General features: G+C 45.7%; 1 protein-coding gene and 1 pseudogene across 2 annotated transcripts in view; one reads left to right on the forward strand and one right to left on the reverse strand.

The window, feature by feature from the left end:
* Nucleotides 1-23,191, reverse strand: part of LOC126251829 (uncharacterized) — a 364,384-nt gene that overhangs the window by 118,060 nt on the left and 223,133 nt on the right. For both annotated transcript variants that reach the window (XM_049952492.1, XM_049952491.1), the window contains exon 8: nucleotides 15,669-15,820. In XM_049952492.1, coding sequence (XP_049808449.1) covers nucleotides 15,669-15,820 — 152 coding nt within the window. The remainder of the gene's footprint in view (nucleotides 1-15,668; nucleotides 15,821-23,191) is intronic.
* LOC126253998 (5S ribosomal RNA) lies at nucleotides 14,511-14,628 on the forward strand (annotated as a pseudogene).

Here is a 23,191-nt window from a genome sequence, read left to right on the forward strand (position 1 = left end):
GTGGTCGGTATCACCGTCAACACATAGTGGTGTGAGCTGGATCTGCACATTCTTTTCACACCGATCAGAGTTGACGATGACGAAGAAGAGTGCTTTAAACCTCTCACGCAGTGGTCACCAAACTGCAGCCAACCAAATGTTCGTGAGGTCCGTCGTTCTGAGCCGTATTTTGTAATAAAATGCATGTACACTACTGGCCATTAAAATTGCTACACCAAGAAGGAATGCAGATGATAAACGGGTATTCATTGGACAAATATATTATACTAGAACTGACATGTGATTACATTTTCACGCAATTTGGGTGCATAGATCCTGAGAAATCAGTATCTAGAACAACCACCTCTGGCCGTAATAACGGCCTTGATACGCCTGGGCATTGAGTCAAACAGAGCTTGGATGGCGTGTACAGATGCAGCTGCCCATGCAGCTTCAACACGATACCACAGTTCATCAAGAGTAGCGATTGGCGTATTGTGACGGTCCAGTTGCTCGGCCACCATTGACCAGACAGTTTCAATTGGTGAGAGATCTGGAGAATATGCTGGCCAGGGCAGCAGTCGAACATTTTATGTATCCAGAAAGGCCCGTACAGGACCTGCAACATGCGGTCGTGCATTATCTTGCTGAAATGTAGGGTTTCGCAGGGATCGAATGAAGGGTAACACATCGTGGAGCACCATACCAGAACTAATTTTGTGAATAACCTCAAAATCTTTGCCTTTAAATCATCGAAACGAATCTCTGTACGATGTTTCCGACAGAGCATGTTTTTCATATGTTTCTATTAGCAAACGATGGATTTCCGCAGCAGATTTCTTGAAATGAAAGCAGAAGAGTAAAGCTTACCGCAAATTCTGTTTTCTAGGTACAAAAACCCACATCTTCAAGGCACTAAATAGGTATGTTCTTTTCATTCCACTCCAAAGTCACACAGTGATCAGAAACCCTAATGTTTCTGCTGTTAAATGAGTCTCGTCTTGCTTTCTGCCACGTTGCACTATTAAAATTACTGCCCCACTTCGTCAACAGCGAGAATTAATTCCAGGTCCCAATAAGTGGAGTGCACTGATCGGCCAGAACATTATGACCACCGACTGCTATCAATGTAAATCCGTCCAGGCGATAGCAGCGTCACCTGGTGAGGAATGACTGCTAGTCAGACACACGCACGATGCATGTAGTATTAGTGTGTGCGCTGTCCGTGTGTAGAATGGGGAAGGCGCGCAATCTGAATCTGACTGTGAGCAGATTGTGATGGCCCGGAGGCCCGGCACGAGCATTTATAAAACTGCACGACTTATCGAATGTTCGAGGACTGCTGTGGTGAGTGACTTTATCACCCGACAAAACCAAGGTGAAACAGACGTCGGGGTTCGGGAGGCCACTCCTCGTTACACGTTTACACGTTTCGGACGACGAAGGCTGGGTGCACTGGTAGGATAGGACAGGCTGCGACCTTGGCTGAACTAACATCAGACTTCAATGCTGGGCAGAGCAAAAGTGTGTCTGAACACACACGGAGCACCGAACACTCGCAACGATGGTTCTCCGCAGCCGACGACCCATATACGTGCCAATGTTAACACCACGACGTTGGCAACTACAACTGAAATGAGCACGTGACCATCGGCACTGGACGTTGGCAGAGCGCTGCATGGTCTGATGAATGAATGCCGATACCTCCTTTGACATGCCGATGGGAGGGTACGAATCCGTCGCCTTCCAGAGGAACAGCTTCTTGACACTTGTACTGCGGGACGAAGACAAGCTGACAGCAGAATGAGATTTTCACTCTGCAGCGGAGTGTGCGCTGATATGAAACTTCCTGGCAGATTAAAACTGTGTGCCCGACCGAGACTCGAACTCGGGACCTTTGCCTTTCGCGGGCAAGTGCTCTACCAACTGAGCTACCGAAGCACGACTCACGCCCGGTACCCACAGCTTTACTTCTGCCAGTACCTCGTCTCCTACCTTCCAAACTTTACAGAAGCTCTCCTGCGAACCTTGCAGAACTAGCACTCCTGAAAGAAAGGATATTGCGGAGACATGGCTTAGCCACAGCCTGGGGGATGTTTCCAGAATGAGATTTTCACTCTGCAGCGGAGTGTGCGCTGATATGAAACTTCCTGGCAGATTAAAACTGTGTGCCCGACCGAGACTCGAACTCGGGACCTTTGCCTTTCGCGGGCAAGTGCTCTACCAACTGAGCTACCGAAGCACGACTCACGCCCGGTACATCCCCCAGGCTGTGGCTAAGCCATGTCTCCGCAATATCCTTTCTTTCAGGAGTGCTAGTTCTGCAAGGTTCGCAGGAGAGCTTCTGTAAAGTTTGGAAGGTAGGAGACGAGGTACTGGCAGAAGTAAAGCTGTGAGTACCGGGCGTGAGTCGTGCTTCGGTAGCTCAGTTGGTAGAGCACTTGCCCGCGAAAGGCAAAGGTCCCGAGTTCGAGTCTCGGTCGGGCACACAGTTTTAATCTGCCAGGAAGTTTCATATCAGCGCACACTCCGCTGCAGAGTGAAAATCTCATTCTGGAAACATCCCCCAGGCTGTGGCTAAGCCATGTCTCCGCAATATCCTTTCTTTCAGGAGTGCTAGTTCTGCAAGGTTCGCAGGAGAGCTTCTGTAAAGTTTGGAAGGTAGGAGACGAGGTACTGGCAGAAGTAAAGCTGTGAGTACCGGGCGTGAGTCGTGCTTCGGTAGCTCAGTTGGTAGAGCACTTGCCCGCGAAAGGCAAAGGTCCCGAGTTCGAGTCTCGGTCGGGCACACAGTTTTAATCTGCCAGGAAGTTTCAAGCTGATAGCAGTTCCATTATGCTCTGGGGAACATTCACGAGGGCATCCATGGCTCCATTGGAACTTGTGTAACGTACCATCACGGCCAAGAAGAATCGTAGATTAGTTGCAGAGCACGTATACCCAACAGGCGAAATACCCTCAGACTTCAAGAAGAATATAATAATTCCAATCCCAAAGAAAGCAGGTGTTGACAGATGTGAGAATTACCGAACAATCAGTTTAATAAGCCACAGCTGCAAAATATTAACGCGAATTCTTTACAGACGAATGGAAAAACTAGTAGAAGCCGACCTCGGGGAAGATCAGTTTGGATTCCGTAGAAATACTGGAACACGTGAGGCAATACTGACCTTACGACTTATCTTAGAAGAAAGATTAAGGAAAGGCAAACCTACGTTTCTAGCATTTGTACACTTAGAGAAAGCTTTTGACAATGTTGACTGGAATACTCTCTTCCAAATTCTAAAGGTGGCAGGGGTAAAATACAGGGAGCGAAAGGCTATTTACAATTTGTACAGAAACCAGATGGCAGTTATAAGAGTCGAGGGGCATGAAAGGGAAGCAGTGGTTGGGAAGGGAGTAAGACAGGGTTGTAGCCTCTCCCCGATGTTATTCAATCTGTATATTGAGCAAGCAGTAAAGGAAACAAAAGAAAAATTCGGAGTAGGTATTAAAATCCATGGAGAAGAAATAAAAACTTTGAGGTTCGCCGATGACATTGTAATTCTGTCAGAGACAGCAAAGGACTTGGAAGAGCAGTTGAACGGAATGGATGGTGTCTTGAAGGGAGGATATAAGATGAACATCAACAAAAGCAAAACGAGGATAATGGAATGAAGTCAAATTAAATCGGGTGATGCTGAGGGTATTAGATTAAGAAATGAGACGCTTAAAATAGTAAATTAGTTTTGCTATTTGGGGAGCAAAATAACTGATGATGGTCGAAGTAGAGAGGACATAAAATGTAGACTGGCAATGGCAATGAAAGCGTTTCTGAAGAAGAGAAATTTGTTAACATCGAGTATTGATTTAAGTGTCAGGAAGTCGTTTCTGAAAGTATTTGTATGGAGTGTAGCCATGTATGGAAGTGAAACATGGACGATAAATAGTTTGGACAAGAAGAGAATAGAAGCTTTCGAAATGTGGTGCTACAAAAGAATGCTGAAGATTAGATGGGTAGATCACATAACTAATGAGGAGGTACTGAATAGGATTGGGGAGAAGAGGAGTTTGTGGCACAAGTTGACCAGAAGAAGGGATCGGTTATCGGTTGGTAGGACATATTCTGAGACATCGTGGGATCACCAATTTAGTATTGGAGGGCAGCGTGGAGGGTAAAAATCGTAGGGGGAGACCAAGAGATGCATACACTAAGCAGATTCAGAAGGATGTAGGTTGCAGTAGGTACTGGGATATGAAGAAGCTTGCACAGGATAGAGTAGCATGGAGAGCTGCATCAAACCAGTCTCAGGACTGAAGACAACAACAACAACAACACGTATACCCCTTCATGAAGATATTGTTTCACGAAGCCAGCGGCATATTTCGACAACATAATGCACCGTGTCATAGGATCAGGAGTGTGATGGATTGGTTCGAGGAGCAACGTGACTGGTTCCAGTTGGTGTGCTGGCCCCCCAACTCGCCAGATCTGAACCTGATCGAACACATCTGAGATGTGGTTGAACATGGCGTCAGAGTTCATCGTCCGCCCCCCCCCCCCCAAACCATCTCGGAATTAACGGGAATTAGGTGAGCTGTGTGTGCAGATGTGGTGCTAACTCCCTCCAGTGACCTACCGAGGCTTCACTGATTCCTTGTCACGACGCGCCGCCGCTGTTATCCGCGCCAGAGAGGACGTACTGGATATTAGGTAGGTCGTCATATTGTGGCTGATCAGTGCATAAAAACCTCGCGGCGCGCTGCCTCTTAAATCTAGTTCTGTTTATGTACCATACAGGTTGCACGGTACGAGGTGCATTCAAGTTCTAAAGCATCAGATTTTTTTTCTAATTAACTACTCACCCGAAATCGATGAAACTGGCTTTACTTCTCGACGTAATCGCCCGGCAGACGTACACATTTTTCACAACGCTGACGCCATGATTCCATGGCAGCGGCGAAGGCTTCTTCAGGAGTCTGTTTTGACCACTGGAAAATCGCTGAGGCAATAGCAGCACGGCTGGTGAATGTGCGGCCACGGAGAGTGTCTTTCATTGTTGTAAAAAGCCAAAACTCACTAGGAGCCAGGTCAGGTGAGTAGGGAGCATGAGGAATCACTTCAAAGTTGTTATCACGAAGAAACTGTTGCGTAACGTTAGCTCGATGTGCGTGTGCGCTGTCTTGGTGAAACAGCACACGCGCAGCCCTTCCCGGACGGTTTTGTTGCAGTGCAGGAAGAAATTTGTTCTTCAAAACTTTTTCGTAGGATGCACCTGTTACCGTAGTGGCCTTTGGAACGCAATGGCTAAGGATTACGCCCTCGCTGTCCCAGAACATGGACACCATCATTTTTTCAGCACTGGCGGTTACCCGAAATTTTTTTGGTGGCGGTGAATCCGTGTGCTTCCATTGAGCTGATTGGCGCTTTGTTTCTGGATTGAAAAATGGCATCCACGTCTCATCCATTGTCACAACCGACGAAAAGAAAGTCCCAGTCGTGCTGTCATTGCGCGTCAACATTGCTTGGCAACATGCCACACGGGCAGCCGTGTGGTCGTCCGTCAGCATTCGTGACACCCTCCTGGATGACACTTTTCGCATTTTCAGGTCGTCATGCAGGATTGTGTGCACAGAATCCACAGAAATGACAACTCTGGAGGCGATCTGTTCAACAGTCATTCGGCGATCCCCCAAAACAATTCTCTCCACTTTCTCGATCATGTCGTCAGACCGGGTTGTGCAAGCCCGAGGTTGTTTCGGTTTGTTGTCACACAATGTTCTGCCTTCATTAAACTGTCGCACCCATGAACGCACTTTCGACGCATCCATAACTCCATCACCACATGTCTCCTTCAACTGTCGATGAATTTCAATTGGTTTCACACCACTCAAATTCAGAAAACGAATGATTGCATGCTGTTCAAGCAAGGAAATCGTCGCCATTTTAAGTATTTAAAACAGTTCTCATTCTCGCCGCTGGCGGTAAAATTCCATCTGCTGTACGGTGCTGCCATCTCTGTGACGTATTGACAATGAACGCGCCCTCATTTTAAAACAATGCGCATGTTTCTATCTCTTTCAAGTCCGGAGAAAAAAAATCAGAGGCCTTAGAACTTGAATGCACCTCGTATAAGACAGCCACCGCAGGGTCATACAAATATGGAAGATTGTATACGACAACAATTTCAGTAACGTGTAAGGCCCGTTCTTCACCTTCATCTACAAGCGGCAGTCATAAAAAATTAATTATCACGTCGAAAAAAAAGTTCGTCTATTAATTTTATGTTTGTTCGAAGTTACATGTCTGCTGTTTTGGTACACATTGAAATAACCACACAGCAATACTGTAGCATGCCGCTAGAGGATCCAAAAGTTGTCCAGTTGACCATCATAAATCACAGTGGCTAAAGTGCAATTACTGTCTTTGAATAAAAGTCTCACTTCTGATCGCCGCATTATTTCAGTGAGCTGTGGTATACTTCAGGAACTCTTTGCATGTATGGTCCAAGTTTGATAGAACTATGTTACTTCGCAGTGACACACCATGTGAAAGTTACTTTCGTGCTTAAGTTTTGCACACCAAGGTACATTCTACGACCAATCTCAGCCAATTCATCCATCGCTGGGAAAAGTGTATCATATTGAAGAATATGCTATAGAGAAACTAACACCATAAAAATTTCACGGTCACGCTTTGGGTTTTTCTGGGTGATAACCCAAATTTCACGACCGTCCCTCATACACTCCACAAGTTACTTAAGGTGTGTGGTGGGGATTATTTTGGATATATAAACCATTTCAGTGTACCTCCACAGCTGAACAGTCAGTGCACGTGACTGCAATGCAGACGAACTCTGTTGAAATCCCTGTAGTGTCAAATATTTTTCCTTTTTGGGAGGACTTGTAAGTGGCGCTCTTATCCTCGTAATTGAGGAACTACTTGAAGAAGAAGTAGTTCGAAAGTCTGCATAGCCTATAACTCAAGGAGAGGGTGGTGTCGATCACACACTCCTCCACACTGCATCCAAAGGACACCATATGGCAGACGATCACATGGATGCCAGTCACTGATGCATGGTACTATGGGTCTGTGAACTACTTTTTTTGAGCCATTTCTTCTCTTTCCTGTTCTATTTGTGATTGGTGTGTGTCACTTTCGTTAGTCCTCCATATTAGGTCTATTTTCCTTAATTTAAGTGTCATATTTGTTATTGAGGTGCAGCTCTACATCAGGAAGTAATATCTTTCTCATCTTTTCATAGATCGCAAACTCCCGTTTAGCATATAAGTCTCTCGTGAAACGTCTGACATGAGAATTATTGATTGAACATCTCTGGAACACATTGTTCTTCAAGGGATGTCATATTCCGCTTAGTGCTGCAGAAGTTTTTATTTTGCTGCTGTAATTTCATCATAACGCCATTGTCAAGCATGCACTTATTAGCTGCATTGCCACAGTAGAAATATCGGTTGTACGCAATAGTAACCTTGTTGAGTTATGGTCTGCTGAAAGAGATCTGAAACGGAGCGAGTATGAATCTAATGTTGCGGGTTGCATACTTTACAATTCAAGGCGCTGCTGTTGCTTCAATGCTATACTGCCCTCCTGCCTTCACGCAGTCGATCCGTCAGTATGACGAGTCTGAGAACGGTAGAACTGCGGTCGTTTCCCACTCAACGACCCAATCCTTATGGAAGTGTGCGGGAGTGCAGGACTAATCGTAACTTACAATCAATACGGAACTTGAGTGCATGATATTTCTGTTGTAAAGCAGCATTGACAAGACAAAATGACCGATTGTCGGGCTCAGACAGCCTTTAACGAAGCTGTGTATTGTGAGACGGTGTACGATGAAAATTAAGTGATGCAACGTATGTAATTGCAAATGGTGTTCATTAGAGGAAGAACAAGGCCTGGAATAAGTTCAACGTTGTACTCCAGGCTTCAGTCCAAAAACACACAAATTTCGTCCAATGCAATCAAGGTAGTTAACATCGTTGTTTAATCCACCCCCACCACAGGAAAACATATGTGCTCCGTCAAATGTAAACTGGGCACAAAACAAGGTCGCTGTTATATCCCTGAAACCAAATGGTTCAAATGGCTCTGAGCATTATTGGACTTAACATCTGAGGTCATCAGCCCCCTAGAACTTAGAACTACTTAAACCTAACTAACCTAAGGATTGTTGAGGCTTTCGTGGCCACTTGTTGACAAACTGCCTATTGGCTTCTGTCTCGGGTTCTTCGGCCGACGTTCATCTAATGATTTTTCTGACGTTTCGCCAGCACGAGTGGCTGGCATTGTCAAAGCTTCACCCTCCATTGCCGGTGGTGAACTGGAGCCGAGCTCGTGGGCGCAGGCTATATGTACCTGGCGCGCCAACGTCCGAGGGCTTCTCCGCGGTCATTTCCGGTGCGGTTCTCCTCTTGCTACCTGCGACGGTCGTTCGCTGCAAAACGGGAAGCCAGGATCCGTTGACCTTAAGGCTTTCCTCTTTCTTGTTCAAACTGTTCGCGTGTTTTTGTATTTCTACAGCTTCTCTGAACAATCGCGTGTGATAGTGCTTCTCTACAGCCAGAACTTCCGTGTGGGGCAGGTGGAGAAATCGGCCGTGGCAGAGCACGCACTGAATGAGACCGACCATGTAATAAAATTCGCCGACACGGAAGTTCTGGCTGTAGAGAAGCACTATCACACGCGCTTGTTCAGAGAAGCTGTAGAAATACAAAAACACGCGAACAGTTTGAACAAGAAAGAGGAAAGCCTTAAGGTCAACGGATCCTGGCTTCCCGTACTGCAGCGAACGACCGTCGCAGGTAGCAAGAGGAGAACCGCACCGGAAATGACCACAGAGCAGCCCTCGGACGTTGGCGCGCCAGGTACATATAATCTGCGGCCGCGAGCCCGCCTCCAGTTCACCACCGGCAATGGAGGGTGAAGCTTTGACAATGCCAGCCACTCGTGCTGGCGAAACGTCGGAAAAATCGTTAGATGAACGTCGGCCGAAGAACCCGAGACAGAAGCCAATAGGCAGTTTGTTAACCTAAGGACATCACACACATCCATGCCCGAGGCAGGATTCGAACCTGCGACCGTAGCAGTCGCGCGGTTCCGGACTGAAGCGCCTAGAACCGCTCGGCCACCGCGGCCGGCCCCTGAAACCAAAAACCATGCTATTTCTGTATTGTTTTCGTCGTGGCAATCTGTATTTATGGATTAACAGTGACTCGTGTAGCTTATCATTCACTTCTGTACATTTTTCGAAGACTTTATTATAACAATTAATACGCATTTATTTGAGAATGTACTTCACCGTTGTGTCATGTTTCCTTGTATTGTCATCACAGTTACACTTGGAAACCAGTGTCCTCGCTCTCCACACGGGATGTGTCTATTGATACTCGTGTTTGTCAACGTAATCTAGTGTTTCAGAGACGTCCATCCATTTCCAGTGACAGACACTTGGAAAGTACGTAATGTCAGAATTGAAAGAAAAATAGCCCTCGGTCACTATTTTTAACAAATTAGCCTGGTTTCAACACTGCTAGGAGTGTCTTCCTCAGAATTTAAATCAAAGAGTGGTCTATATTCTATAACATGGTCACAGAATTATGACTAAAAACGTATGATAGCATATAAGTACGGAATCATCGTGAAAGATTGGCAGTACTTATATGTCATTTATAAAATAATAAATATGCCAAAAGGGCATTAGTCACAAAGATATTTAAGATAAAGAAAACTGTGATGGTGAGCCACTAAGGGCTGCTCGTTACTGAGGAAGACACTCCTAGCGGTGTTGAAACAAGGTTAATTTGTTAAAAATAGTGACCGAGGGCTGTTTTTCTTTCAATTGTAACTATTCACGGTCTCTGAACGTGCAGCCATATACAAAAATAAGTACGTAATGTGTTACAAAGAGGTTTGATAAAATTCTAAGGCTGCACCGTACAAGAAGAGTCTGGTAAGTTGTTATGTCTTCGAATATGATGATAAAATTGGACAAATTAGGCCCCACACGTTGGACTACCGACAGTCCTGCCATCCAGTCACCTCATATGATACAACACGAATGGCAAGACATTCTGAGTCGGGTACATCGCATAAAGATAATTGCTTGTACAGGCACATTAACGTGCACATCTTAAATGACCCAGACAACACATAAATTGGACGCAACTGACTGGAAGTGTGCAGTATGGTCCGACAAGTCACGAATTTACCTCTTTCCAAACGATGCAAGACGTCAAGTGCACTGATGGATTTTACCTGCAGTGTGTGGGTCAAGTTTAGATAGGAAGTGTCCTGTTATGATTTTGGGGTGCTTCCAGTACCATGGCCTCGCCTCACTCATTCAGGTCACCATGGATATGAACCAGGACGTTTATTTCAACATCTACAGCGTCATGATGTGTATACTGGAGACATTCCAGTCTTCCTACACTGAAGCGCCATTGAAACTGGTATAGGCATGCGTATTCAAGTACAGTGATATGTAAACAGGTAGAATACGGCGCTGCGGTCGGCGACGCCTATATAAGACAACAAGTGGCTCAAAGAATGGCTCTGGGCACTATGGGACTCAACATCTTAGGTCATAAGTCCCCTAGAACTTAGAACTACTTAAACCTAACTAACCTAAGGACATCACACACACCCATGCCCGAGGCGGGATTCGAACCCGCGACCGTAGCAGTCCCGCGGCTCCGGACTGCAGCGCCAGAACCGCTAGACCACCGCGGCCGGCTATATAAGACAACAAGTGTCTGGTGCATTTGTTACATCGGTTATTGCTGCTACAATGGCAGATTATCAAGATTTAAGTGAGTTTGAACGTGGTGTTATAGTCGGCGCACGAGCCATGGGACACAGCATCTCCGAGTACGGATTTTGCCGTACAACCATTTGACGAGGAATCTGGTAAAACATTAAATCTCCGACATCACTGCGGTCAGAAAAAGATGCTGCAAGAAAAGGAATAACGACGACTAAAGAGAATCGCTCAACGTGACAGAAGTGCAACACTTCCGTAAATTGTTGCAGATTTCGGTGCTGGGCCATCCCGCGGTGGTCTAGCGGTTCTGGCGCTGCAGTCCGGAACCGAGGGACTGCTACGGTCGCCGGTTCGAATCCTGCCTCGGGCATGGGTGTGTGTGATGTCCTTAGGTTAGTTAGGTTTAAGTAGTTCTAGGTTCTAGGGGACTTATGACCTAAGATGTTGAGTCCCATAGTGCTCAGACCCATTTGAACCATTTTTTTTTTTTTTGCTGGGCCATCAACAAGTGCCAGTGTGCGAACCATTCAATGAAACATCATCGATATGGGCTTTCGGAGCCGAAGGTACACTCGTGTACCCTTGATGATAGCGCGAAACAAAGCTTTAAGCCTCGCCTGGGGTCCGCAGCTCGTGGTCGTGCGGTAGCGTTCTCGCTTCCCACGCCCGGGTTCCCGGGTTCGATTTCCGGCGGGGTCAGGGATTTTGTCTGCCTCGTGATGACTGGGTGTTGTGTGATGTCCTTAGGGTAGTTAGGTTTAAGTAGTTCTAAGTTCTAGGGGACTGATGACCATAGATGTTAAGTCCCATAGTGCTCAGAGCCATTTGAACCGTTTTGAACCTCGCCTGGGCCCGTCAATACCGACATTGGACTGTTGATAACTAGGAACATGTTGCCTGTTCGGACAAGTCTCGTTTGAAATCGTATCGAGCGGATGGACGTGTACTGGTATGGGGACTACTTCGTAAATCCACGGACCCTGCATGTCGGCAGGGGACTGTTCAAGCTGGTGGAGGGTCTGTAACGGTGTGCGGCGTGGTGCAGTTGAAGTGATATGGGATCCCCGATACTTCTAGATACGACTCTCACAGGTGACACGTACACAAAAATTCATGTCCATAGTGCATTCCGACGGAGTCGGGCAATTCTAGTAGGACAATGCGACACCTCACACGTCCATAATTGCTATAGAGTGGCTCCAGGAACACTCTTCTGAGTTTAAACACTTGTGCTGGCCACCAAACTCTCCAGACAAGAACACTAGTGAGCATATCGGGAATGCCTTGCAACGTGGTGTTCAGAAGAGATCTCCATCTCCTCATACTCTTACGGATCTATGGACAGTGCTGCAGGATTCATGGTGTCAATTGCGCCGAGCACTACTTCAGACATTAGTCGAGTCGATGCCACATAGTGCTTCGGCACTTCTGCGTGCTCGCAAGGGCTCTACACGATACTAGGCAGGTGTAGCAGTTTCTTTGGCTCTTCAGTGTAAATTACAATAATAGTATTAACAGGGCTGTAAGCACACAGTACGTTCCAGGTTAGGAACACTCAAGCACCCTATCTCGACTGTCCACCAAAATCCCGATCTTACTTTCACTTAAAACGTCTGGAACAGCGAGCGACACGTAGCAATCACCATCACTGCTATTAGGCATCTAATCATCAATGAGTGACTATAGCAGGATATGGCGTAACTGAAGAAACTTGTGGATTCTCTTCCTCGTCGAATTCAAGCTATAGTAGATGTTAGTCCGTATTTGCATGATGCCTCCTTGGGGAGGACTAATCTTTTTCCAATGCATTTGTCCATAGTTAGCCCTGCATGTCGCTATCTGATGTACTCTGTTAGTATCTGCTCTCCTGATTGATCCCCGACTTGCAAATAACTATCACTGTCTGTGCCTTTCGCTGCCCCACCCTCCGCCAAGGTACACTCTTACTCTTATACTCATAGCCTACTGCGCAATAAACGTTGTCTGATTGTCCTAGCATACACATATGGCATTGCCCCTAACCGAGCGAGGTGGCGGAGTGGATTTCACTAAATCGCCCCAGGCAAATGCCGGAATGGTTCCTTTGAAAGGGCACGGCCGACTTCCTTCACCACCCTTTCCAAATCCAATGGGACCGATGACCTCGCTGTTTGGCCCCCTCCCCCGAATCAATCAACCAACCAACATTGCCCTTAATATGTGCTGCTGTTATTGCATATCCAATGCTCGAATAATGCGCCGGTCCATGTCTAAATCTATTTGCTTCTGTTACTCAGACTGAAGACGACGAGCACGTGAATCTTCCTTGGAGCACCGGTACCAACACTAATAAGAGCCGCTAACACCTAAAGTCAAACGTGATGGGCTATATTTCGAAAGCACCGTACAACAGCTTGCGAGCCAACAATAATACGTCGCTGAAATTCAATTAATTGCACGAATAGTGTTTTTCGAAGCATTTCTGACATCACTATAACGTTTAATAACACAGTACGATACCCAAGTCGACAGACAGCTTTTTCGGCAAGTCAAGTACACTTCTCGTGAGCTCGTCGTTCTGATGCTCAGTGCTTCGTTCGCACTCCATCTAAAGCGTATCTTTAAATCATAAACTTGACTATACTCTATCAGTGCTCGATGCAAATATCGTGTTTCTGCATTATGTCGTGGCTCAAAGCCCTATGGGACTTAACGTCTGAGGTCATCAGCCCCCTAGACGTAGAACTACTTAAACCTAACTAACTTAAGGACATCACAGCCATCCATGCCCGAGGCAGGATTCGAACCTCCGACCGTAGTAGCAGCGCGGTTCCGGACTGAAGCGCCTAGAACCGCTCGGCCACAGCGACCGGCCATTATGTCTTCATAAGTGTTCCATGTTTTATTTGAATATTACGTTGGATGTCTTTGGCAGTCGTAAAATTACGAGAAGTAGAGCGCTGATTTCTTGTTAATCGCCTCTGTGACGAATTTGAATGACCTTATGCACAGGAACCACAATGTACACATTGCAAAGGTCATGGGGAAGAGAAACATTGAAGTAGAAATTGAATGAGAATACCTACATTACTTTGATAAATCACATACAAAGGAGTCAGGGTACACAGTGGCACTGGTTTCGCATTCAGGAGGATGGAGATTCAACTCACTTTCTGAGCATTCAGATTTAGATAATTTTCTAATTTTGGGACTTAACTGTCACGTACAATTGTCTAAATCGTATTTCTTTCGCCATTTGACTGTTCTCTTATTTTCTACTGAATGGTATTAAAATTTCGGGTACATACTCATTTTCAAGTGATTCATCATTTTCCTATGGCAACTACTTACAATAGGCTAATAATGGATCCCTTCAGAATGGCTACGGGGCCGGATTCGTTACAGAGCCCAAGATTAAATAAAAGAACAGTCAAATGTCAATAGCGCAGTCAACTCGGATTTAAGTCTTCCTTGTTTTCTTTGGAAATGAGACGACTGATTTTCTACCCCAACCTTCGCAAATCCGGTTCGTCCTCCGTCGCTGATAACCTCATCGTAAAGTAGAGTTTAAAACTTAAGATCTGCTGTTTTTGAGAGGCAACTCGCTGGTAATTTCATGCCATAGTCTAGATGAAAAATACAGGGTGTACGGAAATTCGAAATTTGCGTTTCAGACTTTTAGGACTTGTAGAGGGGAGTGAGTGCATAATATTTTGAACAGGAACCCATGCCTGGTACGTACCGATCCCGTGTTACAGCCGTTTGAAAACATGTTTGCTATGTAGGTATGCGGGCAACGGCCTTGCCGCAGTGGATACACCAGTTCCCATCAGATCACTGAAGTTAAGCGCTGTCGGGCGTTGACGGCACTTGGATGGGTGACCATCCGGGCCGCCATGCGCTGTTGCCATTTTTCGGGATGCACTCAGCGTCGTGATGCCAATTGAGGAGCTACTCGACAGAACAGTAGCGGCTCCAGTCACAGAAAACCATCATTACGACCGGGAGAGCGGTGTGCTGACCACAAGCCCCTCCTATCCACATCCTCATCTGAGGATGACACGGCGGTCGGATAGTCCCGATGGGCCATCTGTGGCCTGAAGACGGAGTGCATGTAGGTATGCAACGTGGTGGTCATGTGGTGGAGGGGGGGGGGGGTGGTTACGTCGGATCAGCTGATGTCAGCTGACCTCTGTCCTACTTCTCTGACCAGTTTCGAGCCTTATTCATATGTCTGCGATTGTAAGAACAAAATGGCTGATTGCACGTTTGTAGAATACACCGTCATGATCCTTCTGAATGGTATGGCTCATGGTAGCTAAAGTGCTCCTCGTCGCCTTTATTAACATCGTTCTCCACGACTCCATCGCATACCCTTTTCACCATACTTACGCAACGACATCGAGAAAGGCTACTACCTTCATCATCAGCAGGCGTGACTGTGGGGCTCCAAAGAGACACCGCACGCCCAGACTTGTAGAGGCCATACTGCATCACGTTGAAGAGAACTCATCAACAAATACACGAGCAATCCCTTCGGCTACTAATCAGTAGAAATGTAAAAAAAGTTATGCACTGATCACACCTGATCAATTACTGGTAAAAGTGGTCGTGTTACCAACAAGTTTTCAAATGGCTGTTGCACGGAAACGGTGCGTTTCTGGAGATGGCTTCCACTTCAGAATATTATGCAATCACTCCCCTCTACAAATTCTAGAAGCTGGTAACAGGAATTTCACAAGATCCTGTATAATTTCAGTTGCAACAGCTTCAGTTATTGTAAACAATGCTTAGCTCTCGCCTAACGTAATAGTCAAGAACTTTTAGGTCCTTTTTTTTGTCGATGTTGAAACATAATTTATAAGGTATGATCTTCTGCTGAAGATCGGAAGAAGTGGAATTTTAGTAACAGCTACAAAAATTTGCGAAATAAGTTGATTGTCCAAATACCTGATTTGACTGGTAGATGATGTGCTCCAGATCTTTGTTGCGCCGGATGACTGTCATCCTGAAATTCTGGTCCCACGACGCTGAAGTGATGTGGCAACACAGCCCGTCCATCAGGCTCTGCACGGCTGCAGTCAATGGCTGAGGCACACTACCTGGCACAACACAAACAGTGCATCACATGACATACCAGTTCAGAATGGTTCAAATGGCTCTGAGCACTATGGCTCTTAACATCTGAGGTCATCAGTCCCTAGAACTACTTAAATCTAACTAACCTAAGGGCAGCACATACATCCAAGCCCGAGGCAGGATCCGAGCCTGAGACCGTAGCGGTCGCGCGGTTCCAGACTGAAGCGCCTAGAACCGCTCGGCTACAATGGTTGGCCATACCACTTCAGAGTAGCCTCCGTCTAATGGTCTCGTTATGTTTACTCGTGTTACAATCACGGTTGTGACAAATATATACTAGGTAGAATACGATGCTTCCGTTTTCTTCTGTGAACATTATTCGGATCATCCTTGCCGAAGGATAATACTTACAATACGATAATTATCTAACAAAGTGGAAATGGTGAAGATGTAACGTTTCCACCTGTTGAAGATTCGGTAATCTGCTTTCACAGAATTAATAGTCAAAAGGGACTTTGTTTCTCAAAATGCAACTACGCTACCATATTTGCCGTGCGGAATGCTACGAGACGTGCAGAACGGGAACCAATGATGTTCTGAGAAGTACCGACAGGGGCATGGAGTCATGCCGACTCCAGTACCGTGGCCAAATGCGCTATGTTTGTCAGTTGAGGATCCACGGCACGAATAGCCCGATTGAAATTGTCCCACAGATTCTCGGCTGGGTTTTAATCCTGCAAGTTTGGGGGCCAGGGAGGTATGGTAAACTCATACTGGTGTCCTTCGAACGACGCAAGTACACTTCGAGCTGTGTGAAACGTTGCATTGCCCTGCTTGTAGATGCTATAGTACCGAAGAAAAACAAACTGCATGTAGGGATGGACATGGTCCCCAAGAGTAAATGCATACTTATGTCGACACTGTGTACCTTCCACAATTAGGAGATCACGCAGGAAATGCCACGAAATTGTTCCCCAGACCAAAACGGCTGACGATGTGCCACACTCTCTCAACGGCAAAATGTATGATCGACCTGGGAGGTACTTGGTTAGTACGTAGGATTGTAAACAAAAACGATATCGCAGGTACTGTTCTATAAACGTACATTCTCCATAAATGAGTAGTATTTCTATGTCCTCTTCGTTGGCGTAAATTCTCTGCACACACATCTTCAACGGAAGTCGGATGGCTTAATAATAATAATTTAGTATGGTTCAGTCGCTGGATACAGGTCTCTCGATCGGACGCTACTTCGGCGACTTGTGTGTGTAAAAAAAAAAAAAAAATGGCTCTGAGCACTAAGGGACTTAACTTCTGAGGTCATCAGTCCCCTAGAACTTAGAACTACTTAAACCTAACTAACCTAAGGACAGCACACACATCCATGGCCGAGGCAGAACTCGAACCTGCGACCGTAGCGGTCGCGCGGTTCCAGACTGTAGCGCCTAGAACCGCTCGGCCACTCCAGCCGGCTTCGGCTCCGCAAATCGTCGGGATGTGAAGGATAGATTAAAAGTAAATGGAAAATTTCCTTTGGCCGACCGGGTTCAGTCCCACGACTTCTCGGTTTCCAGACATGTGCCTTACTACTAACCCACCAAGCCCGACGGTTGACTGAATTGTCGGTGTGTATTTTCCTTGCGTTTCCATTTGTTTACTGTGAAACTTCAGAAAGTGGGCGACTTACGTACCCATGGAAAGTCGAAGTCAGTTTTGTATTATGTTTTTGCTAATGATGATGATGATGTTTGGTTTGTGGGGCGCTCAACTGCGCGGTCATCAGCGCCCGTACAGAGTCCCAACGTTTACACGGCGCCATTTTTTTCACAGCCCAATCTAGACACTGTCAAGAATGATGATGATGAAATGATGAGGACAACACAAACACCCAATGCCAGGGCAGAGAATATCTCCAACCCGGCCGGGAATCGAACCCGGGACCCTGTGATCCAGAGGCGGCAACGCTAGCCACTAGAGTTTTTACTAATGTCAAGTATACGTGAATGGCACACAGTGATACATTCCACGAGGGTGGTTTGAAAAGTCTGATAAATTTATTTCGATGGAAGTACTCAGGCCTGTAATGATGGATCCAGGATTCATCAATAGTTACAAATCGGCACGGTTGGTAAACAGGATTATTCCAAGGATTGTATAAAGAATTTCAACTATGTACAGCCTACAGTTCATTGTAGACTGCCGTCTGAAATGGTCAGTGTCTCGACTGCGACTGAAAAAGGAGAAAACGGAGTGTCATGCTTTTATTAAAAATTTTCGTTTGAATTGTTGGACTGCCGCACAAATCAAAACAGAACTGGATGAAGTTTGCACAGACATCATCATTATGGAGCATTTCCTTTGAGAACAAAGAATTTGAACGTGCTCTGTCCATTCAGTTGAAGTCACCAAAAGAGAAATAATTGACAAAACCATGATATGGTAACGCAGGACCGCCGTAAGATTGCTGAGACTAGGTATCTCAACTGAGCTAGTGCATAATATCTTGCACGTAGAACTGGTTAGGAAGAAGCTGCATGCAAGGTGGGTGCCGCGATTGCTCGCAGCAGACGAAAAGCGCATCTGGCACATTTCATCACAATGTCTGCCGATGTTTAATCGCAATCCACAAGACTTTTTCTGCCGATTTGTGACAATTGATGAAACGTGGTTCCATCATGGACGAAGGAAGGTGAAAATGCACAAAAAAAGACAAAGACCATTTTCTCAGCTGGCAAGGTGACGGTATCTGTTTTTTGGGATTCTCAAGTAATAGTCCTCATACATTACTTGAAAAAAGGCAGAACCGTAACTGGACCCTATTATGCTTCATTGACGGATCGTTTGAACCTGCGCTGGCTGTAAAAAAGACGAAGGTTGGCACGCTAAAAAGTGCTCCTTTACCAGGATAATGCACCATCCTACACATCAACGTTAACAGTGGCGAAAGTGATGAGCTGGGCTTTGAATTAGTTCCTCATCCACCCTATTCACCAGACTTACCCACAAGTGACCTCTTCGTGTTACCTAACTTGAAATTTTGGCTTGCTGGGAAGACATTTTCATCAAATGAGGGAGTGATAGTATTAGTCAACGAGTATTTTGCAGAGTTTGACAGTATCTACTGTTCTGACTGGATGAAAATGCTGGAGGACCGCTAGACCAAGCGTATGTACCTGAAAGGAGAATATGTCGAGATGTAAGGTGAGTTGTTCACGAAACAAACATTTTTGATCAAATGTATGTGAAATCTTATGGGACTTAACTGCTAAGGTCATCAGTCCGCCGGCCGGAGTGGCCGAGAGGTTCTAGGCACTTCAGTCTGGAACCGCGCGATCGCTACGGTCGCAGGTTCGAATCCTGCCTCGGCCATGGATGTGTGTGATGTCCTTAGGGTAGTTAGGTTTAAGTAGTTCTAAGTTCTAGGGGACTGATGACCTCAGATGTTAAGTCCCATAGTGCTCAGAGCCATTTGAACCATTTTTTTTTGTCATCAGTCCCTAAGCTGACACACTACTTAACCTAAATTATCCTAAGGACAATCACACACACCCATGCCCGAGGAAGGACTCGAACCTCCGCCGGGACTGTGCGTTCATGACTGCAGCGGCTAAGACCGCTCGGCTAATCCCGCGCGGCAAACATTTTTGATATTCACGGTACATTCATGAAATGGTCGTACGGGAAAATCCCCGTTTCATCGTTACCTCGGAGAAACTGTGTCTCATGCTCGTGCGCCGACTATAACGCTGCGTTCAGACTCACTTAAATCTTGATAACCTGCCCTTGTACAGTAGTAGCCGGCCGGAGTGGCCGAGCGGTTCTAGGCGCTAGAGTCTGGAACCACGCGACCGCTGCGGTCGCAGGTTCGAATCCTGCCTCGGGCATGGATGTGTGTGATGTCCTTAGGTTAGTTAGGTTTAAGTAGTTCTAAGTTCTAGGGGACTGATGACCTCAGAATTTAAGTCCCATAGTGCTCAGAGCCATTTGAACCATTTTTTGTACAGCAGTAACCGATCTAACAATTGCGCCAGACACTTGTTGACGTATATAAGTGACCGCAGCGCCGTATTCTGTTTACATCTCTCTGTAGCTGAATGCGCATGCCTATACTTGTATCTTTGGCGCTTCAGTGTAATGTACTGGATCACGCTAAAAATTATAAGTACTACGAGGATTACTTTTGTACGGGGAAATTAGGAAAATAGAAGCTTAATGACGGTATGTACGTGGTAGACAGTAATGCTAAGGGAAACAACATTTTACGTACGAAATGAAAGACGAATTACAGCCTGCATTGGAACGCACAGACTCATGGAAAAATTGATTACAGAAACAGTGTACTGTACTTGTACTGACTAGCAGCCTTATGGACGATAACGTATTGTTGCTGCAATGTCGATATTTATATGCAATATAATTTGGAATTTCCGTTTTTTCATAAGTGGCCACAACATAATGTCTTGCAATAAATTAACTAGCGATCGTCGTTGTCGTCAGCTGGTACTTGTACACGAGTTTTCATTTTTCTGCTGCATTTCCGTTATTGCATGGCAGTTCAGGTATGGAGATGCCTATGATGGCTTAGCAGACCAATCCTGGCATGAAACATGCGGTAACATGCATTACACATTACAGATGGTGGAAGGCGTGGCTGGGTCTAGCGGAACTTGCATCTCTGCCGTTGTTCCTTCTCCTGCGTCCGACGTTCCTGCTCAAAATGAAAGCAGCTGAAGCAGCTGTACGCCATTGTTTACGATTATCTGCTGCGGCGCTCCAGTTGCTTGGGTCAATGTTAAGACTCTTCAGATTCGTCTTGAACTGATCCTTATAGCTGCTCACTTGTCGAGGAAGTCTGTTGTTTTTCACCCGCTCGACACACCCAGCCCATCTAATGCAGTTAATTAGCGATAGTGGTATTCAATAACTTACTTATTCACACCTCCTCACCAGCCACGAACGTATCTTTCAACAGGTTTCCACCCCATATAGAGTATGTCCAAGGGATATTGTCCGTTAATCGTGCAAAGCAAACAGAACATACTAATATGGCTGTCTGGACAGCTGTTACAGCTATCAGTTTTACCACACAGAGCACGTCCGAGAGATATTGTTCGTTAATCGTACATAGAAAACAGAACATAATAACGTGGCTGTCTGGACAGCTGTTACATCTTTCTATTTTTACCACATAGAGCACGTTCGAGGGGTTTTGTTCGTTAATCGTAGATAGAAAACAGAGCATACTAATGTGGCTGTCTGGACAGCTGCTACATCTATAAATTTTTATTTTTTTTCTGTCTTCAGCGTACTGCATTTTAAGAGAGTTGTACATCAGAGATGTTTCGTTTTTATTTACAGAACATCAGCAGTGTTTGACGTTTATTACTCCTTTTTACACGAGTCGAAGCAAAGGTTGTGGACGATAAATCTTTGTTGCACTTTCACCCTTCGCGATTTTTTGGCATTTGAGCACCGGCTTTTTCTTTTGTTGCGTTTGCGTGCTTTTCACTTCATTTCACATTGGTAACACTTAACATATCATTTACAAAAGTGAAGTCCAAAGAACATAAATGCAGCAAAAAAAGAGTGTTCCTAGAAGTCGAAGAATAGCGAAGAGTGGTACAACAAAGATTTTTTCCACTGCTAGCGACGAGGAAAAAATTCGCCGACGTTAGAAGATGATAAAATGAGTAATAAATCTCAACAACCATTGATGATCTTTTACAATTAAAAGCGAAACGCGAATGATATGAAAATTTCTTAATCTCCTGCATGCTTAAGACAGAAAAACAAATAACAGTTGACAGAGAACATTGCGATATTGTGGGTTAGGCCTCTAACAAAACTACGTTTCCTAGTTTTCTTTTCACTTTAAATCTTGTCGGTCTTTCATGTAAGAAAAGTTTTGGCTAAGAACGTAAAGATTTACATAAACCAATGTGGAGTTAACTTTCATGCGTCTGTCTTACTGCTGCATACATAAGTATTACAGAGTGCGCTCATTTGTTGCCCACAGTTTGGCTTTCGTATGTACACCGACGAGCCTAAAATTTTGATTAACTACAAAAAGGAGACTGTGATTTGCACGATATCCGTGAAATGCAGAAACTGTCCTTGATGTCTCATACATAGAATCTTACAATGAGGTGACAAGTCATGAGATAGCAATATGAGCACACGCAGATCGCGGTAGTGTCGCGTACCCAAGGTGCAAAAGGCCACTGTGTCGCGCAGCTGTCGTTTGTACTCGGGTGATTCTTGTGAAGATGTTCCCGACATAATTATGACCGCACGACGGCAGTTAACAGACTTTCAACGCGGGTTGGCAGTTAGAGCTAGACCCATGGGACGGTCCATTTCAGAAATTGTTAGGGAATTCAATATTTCACGATCCACAGTGTTAATAGCGAGCCCAGAATACTATATTTCAGGCATTACCTTTCACCACGGACAACGCAGTGGATGACGGCTTTCACTTAACGACCGACATCAGAGGCGTCGGCGTAGTTAGTGCAATACTGCGTGCAATAACCCCAGAAATCAATGTGATGCGTACATACACTACTGGCCATTAAAGTTGCCACACCACGAAGATGACGTGCTACAGACGCGAAATTTAACCTACAGGAAGAAGATGCTGTGATATGCAAATGATTTGCTTTTCTGACCATTCACACAAGGTTGGCGCAGGTGGCGACACCAACAACGTGCTGACATGAGGAAAGTTTCCAACCGATTTCTCATACACAAACAGCAGTTGACCGGCGTTGCCTGGTGAAACGTTGTTGTGATGCCTCGTGTGAGGAGTAGAATTGCGTACCATCACGTTTCCGACTTTGATAAAGGTCGGATTGTAGCCTATCGCGATTGCGGTTTATCGTATCGCAACATTGCTGCTCGCGTTGGTCGAGATCAAGTGACTATTAGCAGAATATGGAATCGGTGGGTTCAGGAGGGTAATACGGAACGCCGTGCTGGATCCCAACGGCCTCGTATTACTAGCAATCGAGATGACAGGCATCTTATCCACATGGCTGTAATGGATCGTGCAGCCACATCTCAATCCCTGAGTCAACAGAAGGGGATGTTTGCAACACAACAACCATCTGCACAAACACTTCGACGACGTTCGTTTGCAGCAGCATGGACTATCAGCACGGAGACCATGGCTGCGGTTACCCTTGACACTGCATTACAGACAGGAGCGCCTGCGATGGTGTACTCAACAACGAACCTGGGTGCACGAATGGCAAAACGTCATTTTTTCGGATGAATCCAGGTTCTGTTTACAGCATCATGATGGTCGCATCCGTGTTTGGCGACATCGCGGTGAACGCACATTGGAAGCATGTATTCACCATCGCCATACTGGCATATCACCCGGCGTGATTGTA

This window comes from Schistocerca nitens, chromosome 4, assembly GCF_023898315.1.
Source record: "Schistocerca nitens isolate TAMUIC-IGC-003100 chromosome 4, iqSchNite1.1, whole genome shotgun sequence".
Taxonomy (NCBI): Eukaryota; Metazoa; Arthropoda; class Insecta; order Orthoptera; family Acrididae; genus Schistocerca; species Schistocerca nitens.